The 14271-nt window shown below is 38.4% G+C and overlaps 1 protein-coding gene across 1 annotated transcript in view; it reads right to left on the bottom strand.

Annotated features, from left to right (window-relative positions):
* rasa3.S (RAS p21 protein activator 3 S homeolog) overlaps positions 1-10711 on the bottom strand; it is a 96481-nt gene extending 85770 nt beyond the window's left edge. Inside the window, exon 1 of the mRNA XM_018249795.2 lies at positions 10425-10711. Coding sequence (XP_018105284.1) covers positions 10425-10479 — 55 coding nt within the window. The 5' untranslated portion in view covers positions 10480-10711. The remainder of the gene's footprint in view (positions 1-10424) is intronic.
* Positions 10712-14271: the final 3560 nt, after the last annotated feature.

Here is a 14271-nt window from a genome sequence, read left to right as displayed (position 1 = left end):
TACATCAGTTTTATTTATAAAATGCAGAACGCAGCCTCCGAGGAACAACAGCCACTGTATGCATATTTAAACTTCAAATTGTTAAACTAACAAACTGACCACTATTTGCTTATGCCATGGTCGTTTATTTGAAGTTCAGCTAATTTAACCCTAATAAGCAAGACTACAGTTAAAAGCAGCAAAGCTTAATGCTGGCTAATACCATTAATATATTAAAAGAAGGCATTACTCACTAGCAGCTAAATACTACATGCACACAAATACTATAATTTGGATCACCATTAAGTCTGCTAAGAATCATTTAAACATAATAACATGAACATATACTTAAACATAATAAAAGTTCAAGTACAATGATAAAGTTAATGATAGGAATTTGCAGGGACAATAGAGACAGAACACAGTAAAACACAGCAGTGGTATCCTAGTTTGCAGTTTTCCATTTCCTTTCAATCGGTCATACAGACAAGTAAATTCACAGTTGGGAAACTAAAGGTGAGTGACAAAGAATTAAAATCCTAAGAACAGCTCTGGAACTGGGAAGGACGAGAAGCAATGATGAAGAAATATGCTATACAAATATACCATCCAATTTAGAAGCAATAAAGAACCACATATATTTTGTCGTAAAGCTGTTAGAATACTTACTTGCCATCTACTTTTCGAACATTTTTGTCTTGTGTTCCTAAGCTACTAAACCCATATTTCTCTGTATTGAGTATATTGTATAATGTTACAATTTTTGCAGATGATATGAAATGGTGCCGAACTATAAGTTCCATGCAGGATGCTTCCTTGCAGTGATCTGACTAAATTGGAAAACTGGGCAGCAAACTGGAAAATGAGGTTCAATGTTGATAAATGCAAGGTTATGCACTTGGGCAAAAATAATATAAATGCAAGATAGCAAGAGATCTTTTTTCCCTTAAAATGGATCACAGCACCAGAGAACACCCTTTTAAACAACAGAACTTTCAATTGAAGCAGTGTAGGTGGTTCTTCACAGCGAGGTTGTGCATTGTACTGCTGGGTGATGTGATGGCTGATTCTGTTAATTCCTTTAAAAGGGACTCCTATTATTTGTTGTACAAGCATAATATTCAAGAAATACAGTGATACTAAAATCTACAAATAATATCGATATCGATACCTCAAGTATTCATGTATTTATCTCTTTATCTATGTACAACTGTGACAATGCAGTCTGTGTTTCACTATTCTTTCCTTTGCAGTCACTGCTCTGCTGATTACATGGGTAAATATTTTGTGTGATTTCCTCAATCCTTGAAAACCACCACCATAATATTTTGCTGACTCCTCCTTTTCAGTCAGCCAAGTATGTGTAGTGATAAAATGGAAGGGAATGTGGTTTCCCTGCATACTTGAAGAATCAAGGTAGCCCATAAGTATGTTAAAAATTAACTATGTATTGGACAGAGTTCCAGGCTAAGCAATTTGCAGCCGAACCAAAACAAATGTCACATATGCTTCTATGTTTCTTAGGCAGTATCCCTTTCTTCCTCTGTTGCCCCTTTCTTAATGAAACACATATACAGAACAGAGAACACACTGCTAGGCTCCTCAACAGAGAAGCATGTTCAAAACACAGGTCTATAAGCATGTTATGTGGGAGGGAGAAAGAGGAAGGTGAACCAATATATGGTATGTAGTAGCATCTCCTGTTCTACTGACTTGCTGCTCTCCAGATGTTACAGAACTACAAATTCTAGAATCTGCTGAGCACTGAAGTCAATTAGTACATGGTGGATGCCTTGAGTTTCAATCTGGCATCAGCTGATAAAACTGCCCTGAAAATACTCTTGCTTAATAAGAAAAGGTTTGGATGATGGGCATGGCAATAAGAAAGAAGTTTTCTGACTACCCTATATTAGAAGGAAACAATAAAGCAGACACAATTATTAAAGTTGGTCTGTATGTCAATTAAAAGCGTAGTATGTGAAGTACATTTAAAAAAGGGATCTCCACCAAAAAGCTTTTTTTAGTCTGCATAATGAAAGAAAATATCATTCTAATCAGATTTCAAATATACTATATATTAATTACAATTTTCAGTGTTAGTAACAATCAAAACTAATGAAAGCAAGATCTGTCTGGCTGTTTAGATTCTCTGTACTTCTTATCCTGACTAATGAAGTTGCCTCACGAGGAAACTTCGAGCAACTTCAGAAAACGAAGCGCTGCGTGTGTCATAACGCAGGCGACTCTCATTACAGCCGGCGCAGGAGAAGAGGAAGCGGTTCGGAGAGATTAGTCACCTCAAAGAAGATTAGTCGCCAGGCGCTAAATCTCCCCAAATCGCCTGGTGTGGACTAAGCCTAAGTGAATTTATATAATTGTGTCCATATATACAAACTGGTTGCCATCTTGTGCAATTCCATTGATGCTTGTTAATCCTAATCCTTGCTTACTAGATAGTGAAGGTTCTTTGATTGAAAAAAAAATCGAAAAAAAAATCATGAAAGTCTGATGGAAAAATCCAAAAAATTCGTGAAATTCTGATTTTTTCCCGTAAAGCAAGTTTTTGGGAAAATGTAATAATATATGTCTAAAAAAACCTGAGCGGATTTGATCGGCGTTTGTAAAAGAAAATATTGAGATAAATTCAGACTTCGAATAATAACCCCCTAAATGTATGTATAACTTTATTTGTAAAGTGCTAAGGAGCCGCAGCGCTGGACAATGCATAAAAGTACAATATATATATATATATATAATTGTTCAAAAAGTACCCGCACTCTTGCTCCAAAAATCAATATTGGGTGCTATGGTCAAGTATAATATAAAGCTTTCTGAATGGACCTGCACTCCACAAAATTCATGTGATCAAACAATTTTATTAAGCATCACTCGTGTGTGTGTATATATATATATATATATATATATATATATATATATATATATAAAAATGAATAAAAGTATACATGGGGGGAAGACAAATCACACAATGAATATATACAGAGCCCATTTAGAGTAAATGCCATATCTAGTCCTTAATTGTAGCTTAGCTGCCACTGCATCTTCCAAAATAAATTAAAAACTGTCAAGGTGCTGGGGGTTTGTAATGGGCAAAGGTGGAGGCCAGCATAAAGCATACTTTATCCAATCATTGATACTTGTACCATTGTCCAACAACTAGTCTATGATAATAGAAACTGTGTAATCAAATAATGCAGTAATATGGATGTGACTTAAAACATCAACTGATTTTCAAACATTTAAGAAAAAGAAAAAAAAAAGATCCAATAACATATCTGTGGCAGTAAGTGACGCCCATGTAGGGTTGCCACCTTTGCTCCTGACTAACTCTGGGTGGGGAGGTGGGGCCGTGGCATAGTGGGGGTGGAGTGTGACAGAGGGGTGGGCGTGATGTAGAGGGGCAGGGCTATGGAGTGGTGATCAGCGACTGGCCAATCACATCAATCTCAGGGAAACCTGCTCTGTTTTCCTAATTTAGAAAACTGGGCACGCAGTTTTGACCCAGAGAGCCCTTCAAAAAACCAGGCTGCCCAGGTTAAAACCAGACTGGTGTCAACCCTACCCCGTTGTGCAGCAGTAACTGCAACTAAATGTTTGCTGTAACAAATTGGATTAAGGTCAGGACTTTGGAATTTCCAGAACATTCACTTTATTCTCCATTAACCACTCTTTGATAGAACAACTTGTGTGTTTAGGATCGATGTCTTGCTGGATGCCCCATGGTCTCTTAAGTTCACGGAGAGATGTCTTTACATTTTCCTTTAGAATTCATCAATGATGGCAAGCCATCCAGGCCCAGATGCTGCAAAACAAGCCCACACCACCACCAGGTTTCAGAGATGGGATGCTGGAATGCAGTGTTTTTAACTCCTCATTTAAGTTCTATTTTGGCTTCATTTAAGTTCTATTTTGGCTTAATTCATCTACAAAAAAGTTGCCTTCCAGTAGCCTTCTGGTTTGTCCACATGATCTTTAGCAATCTGTAGACAGTCAGCAATATTTTGGGGGAGAGCTGTTCAGTATTATCCTGATGGTGGACTCATGAACATCAACATTCGGCAATATGACACAGGACTTCAGTTGCCTAGAAGTTAGCCTGGGTTCCTTTGTAACCTCTTGGACTACTAGACTCTTGCAGTTGGGAGTTATCTTTGATATTCGACCACTTATGTGTAGGGTAATAACGGTCATGAATTTTCTCCATTTGTACACAATTTGACTGTTAATTGGTGAAATAAAAGCTCTTTAGAGATCTAAGGGGGATTGTAATCAAAAATTGAAAGCATTAATTAAAATGGTGGTTTTGCGACTGTTTAGCGCTGCTCATAATATAAAATCTTTCGCTGGCAAATATAACATTGCGCATTCTCGGTAAGCAAAATTTTGCAACATCATCTGGTCGATTTTCTTTAACCGTTATGTTGCAAAAAATGCTTTGATATTGTTTGTGTAAATTTGATTACATACACTACTCATGTTCGCAAAAGCCATTTGTTCACAAACATTGCAAGGAAGTCCTTGAAGTCTGTATCAGTCAAAAAGGACGGTTTTGTTAGCAAGGCTTTAAAGAACACCAACATATTTTGCAGCAGTGCACAATGTGTAGGGCACACAGAAAAGCAAGCCTATACATAAGGACAGAAGAGCTTTTTTTGTGAGAGCTATATCATTTCATTAGAAAAATGTATTCCTGATTGCAACCAATGTACAAGTACCAAGTCCTTCAGTGAACAAAAGGCCTAAATCTTGGTCTTTTGGTGACCCCATGGGAAAATGTCTGTGAAGAAATTATTTATATCCTACTACCAACACAAATGTCAAATCTATTAATATCATTTCATTCCAGGGAAGAATCCTCTCTAGTAAATGTATCATATAAAGTTCCTGTTAGCCATTTATGACAGATCAGCATGAAACTCGCAAAAAGCCTCATTTGATATAATACAACTATTTTCTATTACAGTGCAAATATGCTCACAATGTAGAGCTTGTGTTAGCTATGCCTGCACATTTCACTGTATATTTTTAAGGTTGTGCCATTTTTCTAATTAAAAACAAATGCCAGATTGCCTGATATAGTGATAAAGTGATGAAGTGGCAGGACGCCACGAAACGCGTTAAGCGGGCAGCCATGGGCTCACTGCTGCTGTAACCTGTTCTTAGATGTCTATTGAATAAAACTTCATTTTTTAAATTTTACTGAATTCTCACGGTGCTCCGCCTTTTTTGTTCATAGTGATAAAGTAGCATTACAAGAAATATTATATTGACCTGTACCATAACATTTTATTGCAACAATCTATTAATTAAGCACAACACAAAAATGAAAGGCCTGCCACTTAAAATAGCTCTATAATATATCCATTTTAAGAATTAAATGATGTATTTAAAAACCAAAAGAATCCCTTAAAAGGAATATAAGCTGTAAGCGATCTCAGTAATAGGATCATTTTCCCCATTATAACATTACATAGGATTAGCCTTAAGGAAGCATATATCCTAAGAATGCATTACATTCATTTTACATTTTCTGCAACTACACTGATGAAGTCTACCTTATTTACCTGCACATATGTGTGTTTATTTATATAAGTACAAATGAAGTAACTGCATAAGTTTTCTAACAAGTGACATGACATTGTACCAAAAGATGCTTCTCACTGCTACCTTTCATGTACTTTACAGGTGTCACTATGCAGTTTTAGGGGCTTATTTACTAAGGATCGAATATCGAGGGTTAATTAACCCTCGATATTTGACCATCGAAGTAAAATCCTTCGACTTCGAATATCGAAGTCGAAGGATTTACCGCAAATACTTAGATTGAATGATCGAAGGAAAAATAGTTTGATCTAACGATTAAATCCTTCCAATCGAACAATTCAAAGGATTTTAATCCATTGATCGAAGGATTTTCCTTCGATCAGAAAAAGCTTAGCAACCTTATGGGGAAGGTCCCCATAGGCTAACATTGGTGCTCGGTAGGTTTAAAGTGGCGAAGTAGGTAGTCGAAGTTTTTTTTAAAGAGACAGTACTTCGAGTATCGAATGGTCGAATAGTCGAACGATTTTTAGTTCGATTCGAAGTCGTAGTCGAAGGTCGAAGTAGCCTATTCGATGGTTTAAGTACCCAAGAAAAACCTTCGAAATTCAAAGTTTTTTTACTTCGAATCCTTCACTCGAGCTTAGTAAATGTGCCCCTTAGACTTGTTTAGTAGACGAAAACCAGAAAAATGCCCTATACATGTGATGATGCACAAATCTAAGTCTGCAAGTATGTTGGTGGTACGGCGATATTAGAAACTCCCTGGACTGGTGTATTTTTATTTTTGTAGCAGAATAATATTTAGCAGTATATTTAGCTATCCTCTTTCTAAATTTGGATGCAAACATTTCCCACACATTTAGGTTTGGGTTTTTGCTTTAAGTTTCAACACAAGCCATGCAACAAGATGACATACAAGTAAAAATATAGACTTACACAAAACAGTAATTTAGCAGCTTCCCTTTACAGGGCCCTAAACCAATTCAACTTGGGTGTGCCGGTTCCTACATATGAGAAACTTTACACTAATGGAAAAGATCTCTAGTGGTCAAATCTTTAGAAAAAAGGATACAGGCTTGAATAGATTTACTGAAAAATAATCCAGAACTACCCACCTCTTGAACATGACTATCCTCAGCAAGAGAACCCCCTGTACAAAGCCTGCAGTCTACAGATTCATTAATTGACTTTTGCATGCAAATAGCCACAAGATGTTTTTCTTTAAGAAACCAACTAACCTGGTCCCAATTGTTTATGAAAAAAAGAAAAATCATACACTGGTTTCTACTGAACTGAAACACAGTTTATTTTCTTAACTTGGGAACTATGCCTAAAGGTGAAAAAAAATTATCAGATTTGACACATGATATGAAACCACAACCAAACTGTCAGTTCCTTTCAGCTTTCCGCAAAGAAAAGTCTCACGTGTTGAAGAAAAACATTCTACTATGGTGTAGTTTAGCAGCATACTCAGCGCAATAGTAACAGTATAATTTCTTTTTCTGTGAAACAAAATGGGATAGTGGACATGAACCGCCATTCAAATAGTCAGCTATAGAAATAAAGGGTAACAAAATTCTATACATCTGACATGAATTTGGTCAGCATTAATTAATTTCCTTCAATTGCAATTTATTTATTTGCATCTCTTTTATATGGGAAAGAAATTAACTCTACTTCAAACCCAGGCATATTGGAATGTGTTACCATATTAAGGTATAGAGGCATCAGGATAAGTTCTTTTCTACAGGTCTTTGAAATTGGATTTGATGCCTAGTATATCATATTTTAACCCTTGTAGAAATAGATAGAAGAACCTAAGACAGTGATACTAAAATGCCAGAATGCCAAAGCCATAGATTCTATGTTTCCAGGTTCCATTAGGGATACCTCAGTTGCCTGGCAGCTTGTGATCTCATTTGGCAGCGAACCACCAGCACACACCAAGGGTTAAAAGTCAGGGCACATTAAGTTTTAATAAGCAAGTCTGAATGAATCATATGAGATATGTGGCATCGCCAAATGCAGTTTATAACTGGTTACTCAAGGAATCAGGGGATTACACAGGAAATATTTAACTTCCTTTCCCACAATATAAAATGATAAAATTCACTTAAGAAAAAAAATGACCATATAAAAGAATGAGTCACCTTTTAACCGGTGACCTCACAAAACATGGGTTAAAACTGATGACATCACTAAGCTTTGTTTTAAAAGGGTTATAGTGTAGTCGCCTTATTGTAAAATATAAGGATGACATTAGTCGAGGAGTTCCAATACCATATAAAAACAAAAGGCCAAGAGTTTTAATCCAGATCATGGTGATTTAGTATGATATTTTACAACAGCGGATATATCCATTTCATTTTTTCCAAACTTGCAAAGAAGGTTTACACTCATAGAACTTATTTGATTTTGAATGTGCATTTATTTGGGAGACTAATGGTTTAACTGGGTCCCCAGCCTTTGTCAAATAATTTTTTATTATGCACAAGTTTCAGTAAGTCATGTGACACAGATTACATCACTAACAACAGACATTGTAATAACTAATGACATTAGTAAGCACTGTTTGTAAAGGATAGAATTTATAGCTCATGTATATTATATAGTGAATAAAGTACCCCTCTTGTAAAATATAAGGATATTATAAGTTACCGAGGAGTTTCATGGAACTTCAAGGTAACTTCTAATATCTTCATATTTTGCAACTGGCGGTACTTTATTTATTATAATACACAAATTTCAGTGAGTCATGTGACAGAAATGACATCAGAACTCGCCGTTTATAACTGATGACATCAGAACTCACTGTTTATAAGGATATGATTTACAAGATATTCATAGCTTTTGTGTATTATAAGAATCTATTCTACAAGTTATAGCTCAATTATTATATACTATTCTTACCAGCGATGCTCTATGTTAAGAAGCAGCTTAGAGAAAGGCATATCTTCCCAAATGGGAAAATAAAGCAACATTACTTATAATAATCAACTTATTGAGCAGCTGGAAACTTCTCAAAGCTTTGATAATTTGTGGGTGGGCAGAAAAGCCTGTCCACAGCAAAGGGTTAACCCACAAAACACAAGTTCTGTTATAAGAAACAAGCTGACATCAGTTTTATATTCAAGTCACTTAGGGCCTGGCGTTACAAAGAATTTCCACAGGGACAGAATAATGAGAGCATTGTTACATCCAAAATGCTTGTGCTGTCCCAGGGAGAGGATTCGCCGACAGGGAAATAAGGCAGACATGTGCATCAACTTCTGCTTTCCACCAGCATATTCCCAGTGAGTCGTACTTGCACAGAGCAATACTTGTACAGATTATTTCAAAGGCAAGCACGGCATGTTTTACAGTCTTTCTGAAAATTTTCACTATATATATATATATATATATATATATATATATATATATAAATATATATATATATATATATATATATATATATATATATATATATATATTGAGAGAGAGAGAGATTACATGCACACCATAGACAGCAGTTTTTTCACCTGGGTGTCCGAGCAAAGAAACAACACAAGCAATGCAGAAGAACGGCATTCACAGGACTTGCTGAATCGATCTTCCAAAGGTTTATTTTTAGGGATGCACCGAATCCAGGATTCGGTTCGGGATTCGGCCTTTTTCAGCGGGATTCGGCCTTTTTCAGCAGGATTCGGATTCGGTCGAATCCTTCTGTCTGCCCGAACCGAATCCAAATCCTAATTTGCATATGTGAATTAGGGGTGGAGAGGGAAATCGCCGGACTTTTTGTCACAAAACAAGGAAGTAAAAAATGTTTTCCCTTTCCCACCCCTACTTTGCCTATGCAAAGTCGACGAAGGCTTCTGTGCCGAGCCGAAACGTTGGATCACCAATAAATCTCCACTTTCATTTGAATTATTGACTTGATGTATTTCCTTGGAGTGCTGTCAATCCCTGCATTTTGTCTACATACTTCTCAGACTAGCACCCAGGTTTCTGCATACTAATGTTTGTGCATTCCATTCTGTTTGAGATATAGATAGATAGATAGATAGATAGATAGATAGATAGATAGATAGATAGATAGATAGATAGATATACCAGGACTGGCAAATGCCAGAGCGGCTACTATAAGGTGCCATAGAAAGTCATTATTTAGTGGGTTGGTGGGGGCTGTTTGGACCTCTGTGTACCTGAAATGCCAGGGCCTATTTTGATTCTCAGTCCAGACCTGAATAGATTGTAACATGCTGCAGCTTCTCTCAAACCCTTGGATACAAGCTGTCACTGACCATGTAACATGAACAGATGCGTCCCATTTGTCTATTTCTTAAAAGAGTTTTTAGAACTTGCAGAGCCTCCAGCTGCTCATATAACAGCACTGATCCCACTGGCAGTTTTTCAATGCACTTGGCCAACAGCTGGAGGATGCCAAGGGCTTTCCCTGATACTCTGAGAAAAGAAAGTACAGTTCTACAGCAGCATGCCTTGTGTGGATGTGACAGGCAGCAGTATATGGTTATATATGGTTACAGCGCTCCATTGCAGTGATTTCCAGAGTCCAGGTCAGAGCATGCTGAAGGAACCCAATGTATCATGCAAATATGTATGAATGTAGCAGATGTGTGGGCTAGGGAACATGTACACTGCACATGGGACTTGAGCTTTCTGACACAAAATCGCAACAACTGGGCACAAACAGTATGTCCTCTGAGATTATAGTGCAAGTGTAAAGAAGTGACACATTTGTTACAACCAATAATCCTATTAATCACCGGGCGCTGTTTCATTGGAGTTTATAGAATGGGGAAAGGCATCTAGGTCTCTATACATGGCATCTCCCTGCCATTGCCTCACACCATGCAGCCGCTAGAGCTTACGGCTCCACTCACCGATTTTAATTTTGACACTCTGGAACACCCGTATTCCTTCTTCCTCCACAGCCATGGCTCGGCTCGCACGCAGCACCTCCTTACACTGTGCTGCAGTTGCCCGCGCTCCGCGGGATTCTCTCTGGGTTTCTTCGATATGTTTCCGGCTTCTGCGAGCGCCGCTACTTCTCCTTGAGCACAGAACTTAGCAGAGCGCCCAGCAGCTGTAAGTGCCATCCTCCAGCCCTACCGGCCCCTGAGCCTGCAGCCCTGCACTGCCCAACTCACGCCCCTCAAGCAGCCCATTGGATTGTTCCGACGCTCGTCGTGACCGTAAGAAGTTTGGAGGATCTGCTATTGGTGCAGAGGGGCAGAAAGGGCGTGGCTTCCTTCTACATATACGGGGAAAGGAATTACAGTTTATAGGTAGCGAGTGATTTCACTTGAATTTAAATGAGAGGAAAAACGAGTGTATCGTGAGCTCAGCAAAGCATACATTTATATTTGTATTCAGTTGACATATTTAGAAAGAAAAGATTCGTAGCAAATGTTTGTTTATATGGTCGGACCGCAGTAACACTTATAGAACAGTCTGCAGGGCTTTCTAAGGTGTATCTGCGGCTCAGAGGCAGCACAGTGGCCTCACACACACACACACATAAGCATACATGCATGTTCTTCTTTACAGATTTAGAAATGGAATACAACCAGAATAAAACGAAGAATTTAAGACTCCACAACAAACTAACAAACATAATATTATGAAGCAGGTGTAGGTTTGAAGTACATCCTATCCAGGGTCACACTGGGCCTGCGGCCCATCAGACTTTGCCACCTCATGGGCCATCCATACCAGCCATAGAAGTCCCCCACTCAGTGGAGTAACTAGATATTACTGGGCCCCACAGCAAATTCATTTTCAGGCCCCCAAAATGTCTAAAAGTTTACTTGTGTTACCGATATTTATTGAAATTGTACATGAATTAGGGCCTCAAGGGGCCCCTATACCTACTGGGCCTGCTTCCTCTATAGCAGTGATCCCCAACCAGTAGCTTGTCAACAACATGTTGCTCTCCAACCCCTTGTATGTTGCTCCCAGTGTGGCCTCAAAGCAGGTAATTATTTTTGAATTCCAGGCTGAGAGGCAAGTTTTGGTTGCATAAAAACCATGTGTACTGCCAAAAAGAATCCACATAGGGAATACCAAATGGCCAATCACAGCACTTATTTGGCACCCCAAGAACATTTTTCATGCTTGTGTTGCTCCCCAACTCCTTTTACTTCTGAATATTGCTCACAGTTTCAAAAGGTTGGGGATCTCTGCTCTATAGTATTCCCCTGCCCACACTACACCCTCCCCAAGTTGCACCTCTCCCTCCTCCCCAACTCCTACTCTTGGGTTGCAGCACTAACATTCATTCTGCTGCACGCAGCGTAAACAATCAGATCTACAACAGGTCAAGGTTTTCTCATGGTGCACTGGCATCTTAGTCTGATGCTGATTCTATTAGGCTTGGACTGGCAATCTGTGGTTTCTGTCAAATGCCAGAGGGGTTGCTGTAAGATGCTATAGACAGTCACTAGTTAGTGGCCACATGGAGGTTGTATGGACCTCTGTTACTTGAAATGCATCCTATCCTAACTATATAGGTCATTTAAAGGGGAACTATCGCGAAAATTTAAGCTTTCTAAATACAATCAAGTACATCAAGTTCTGCATTGTTTCTGAAGTTTATCTTCACTACCCTTCTCTCAGCATCTGTTTCTCTTCATTCTGTCTTCATGCAGCAATTGCGTACATCTTCTAGGCAAAAGGAGCCCCCCTATAACATATATAGGATCATTCATCTGACACCCAATTCCTTAAAGGAGAAGTAAACCCTTAATGAAAAAACCCTACCTCCCTAACATACATAGACCCCCTCCCTGCTCCCCCCCCAACCTATCTGCTACCCCTGCTAAATGCCCCTAACTCTTTACTTACACCTCGGTGCAGATTCAGGGCATCGGAGTTCACGGGGCCATCTTCCGGCACTTCGGTAACTTCGGTAACGCAAACGCAACCCCTTATAGATCCAGCACAAGGTGCACGATGCACAAGGCAGATCGGACCTTAACACTTCCCACAGGGCTCTGCTGCCTCCTAGAACACTCCCTTACTTGTGCATCTAAATGACATTTAAAGTTATGGGGTAGGAGGTGGCCGGCTAGTGTGCCACTCCAAAATTATACCTTGTGATGATTACAGTGCTGCCCATTGCAAGCAGCTCTGAATTCATCAGGAAACAGCAGATAGCACTGGTGAGGCAAGGTTGCCAAACAAGCAGATCTTTCACAGGGCCAACAATTGTATGACAGTTGCCGCTATGCAGGCTGTGAAGATGAAGACTGCTTCAACCTGCATGCGGTCCTTGACCCGATGGCAAAATCAAATCTGCCTGATCGATTTTTGGCCAGTTAGCCTTGTTGTCTGACACCATAAAACTCCCAGCAGTACACTACCATATTTCCAAACCACTGCTCTGGAAACCTGAATAATTCTGATTTCAAGGCCAAAAACTCCACTAACCGTGGGGTTAACTTAAAAAACTATACAATTTTAGAATGAACATATTCTGATGAATACAACATAAGTAAATATGTCTTTCTATTCCAAACTACCCAGCCACAACTCTTTCCTAAAGTTACCAGTTTTTATAACATTTTTGAAAAATGGCTTCAAAGCTTTCTTTATATTATCTTATCTCTCACATAACATTAGCTACCAAGATAAATCACCCTAAATATGAGGGCCAGGGGTCTGCTGAACAGTTTGGTCCCAATGTGCATAGTTTTACCCAAGTATGTGGCCTCCAGGGGCCCCAAAAGGAAGACACCCCATATTATCTATCATCCTCTGTCATTCCAGCTACTGTAGAAGCATCACATTTACTGTATTTTATGTGGGGTAAAGTATGCTAACCCTAGAAAGTTAACTATTTTTTTGATGCCTATTGATTTCAATGTGTTTCGAGAATTTTCCTGAAGTTTCCTGAATTTTGTTCATGAAATCACTTATACTAACCCCAGAAAATCATATATCATAAATCATATATAATCATATATTTTTGGAAAAGACACATTCACCTGAATCCTAAATGGGTGGCTATGTCTTTATTACCAGATCATAAGCTTGCCTAAATTTAGTACTTTTTTATAAAATTTCTGATAATCACCTCAAAGCTTCCACTTTGCAGTTCTTAACCACAAAGCTTTCAAAAAGTTTGCATTTTTTTTTCAAATATCTGAAAATCACCTCAAAGCTTCCATTTTGCAGTATCCTATATCCCAAGTATCATTATGTATCAGGATAAAATACCCTAAATATAAAGGCCAGGGGTCCACAGAACAGTTTGATGCCCAATGTGCATAGTTTACCAAGTATGTGGCTCTAGGAGCCCCAAAAGGAGGATACTGCATATGATCTATTATCCTCTCTCATTTAAGATACTTCAAAAGCACATTTACTGCATTTTATAAGGGGGCAAAGCTACAAAAAAGTATACTAACCCCAGAAAGCCATATATTTTTTAGAAAGAACATACTGGCAAATCCAACATGGGTAAAGACAATCAATTTTCTCGCCTGCCAATTCAGCTTTTGCAATATGAGCCCCCTGACTGTGTATTATGTGTCACAAGACCCCCAGAAAAACATATATTTTTGGAAAGTACACATTCATATGAATCCAACAAAGGTAACAATGCCTTTCTATAGTAAACTATCAAACTACAAATCTTTCCTCAACTTAGTGGTTTTTATGACATTTTTAAAAATGTTGCAATTTGCCGCATTTGATTTATCTCATACAATGTTTTACGTACAAAGG

Source organism: Xenopus laevis, chromosome 2S, assembly GCF_017654675.1.
Source record: "Xenopus laevis strain J_2021 chromosome 2S, Xenopus_laevis_v10.1, whole genome shotgun sequence".
NCBI classification, from domain to species: domain Eukaryota; kingdom Metazoa; phylum Chordata; class Amphibia; order Anura; family Pipidae; genus Xenopus; species Xenopus laevis.
This window is presented reverse-complemented; position numbering and strand designations above follow the sequence as displayed.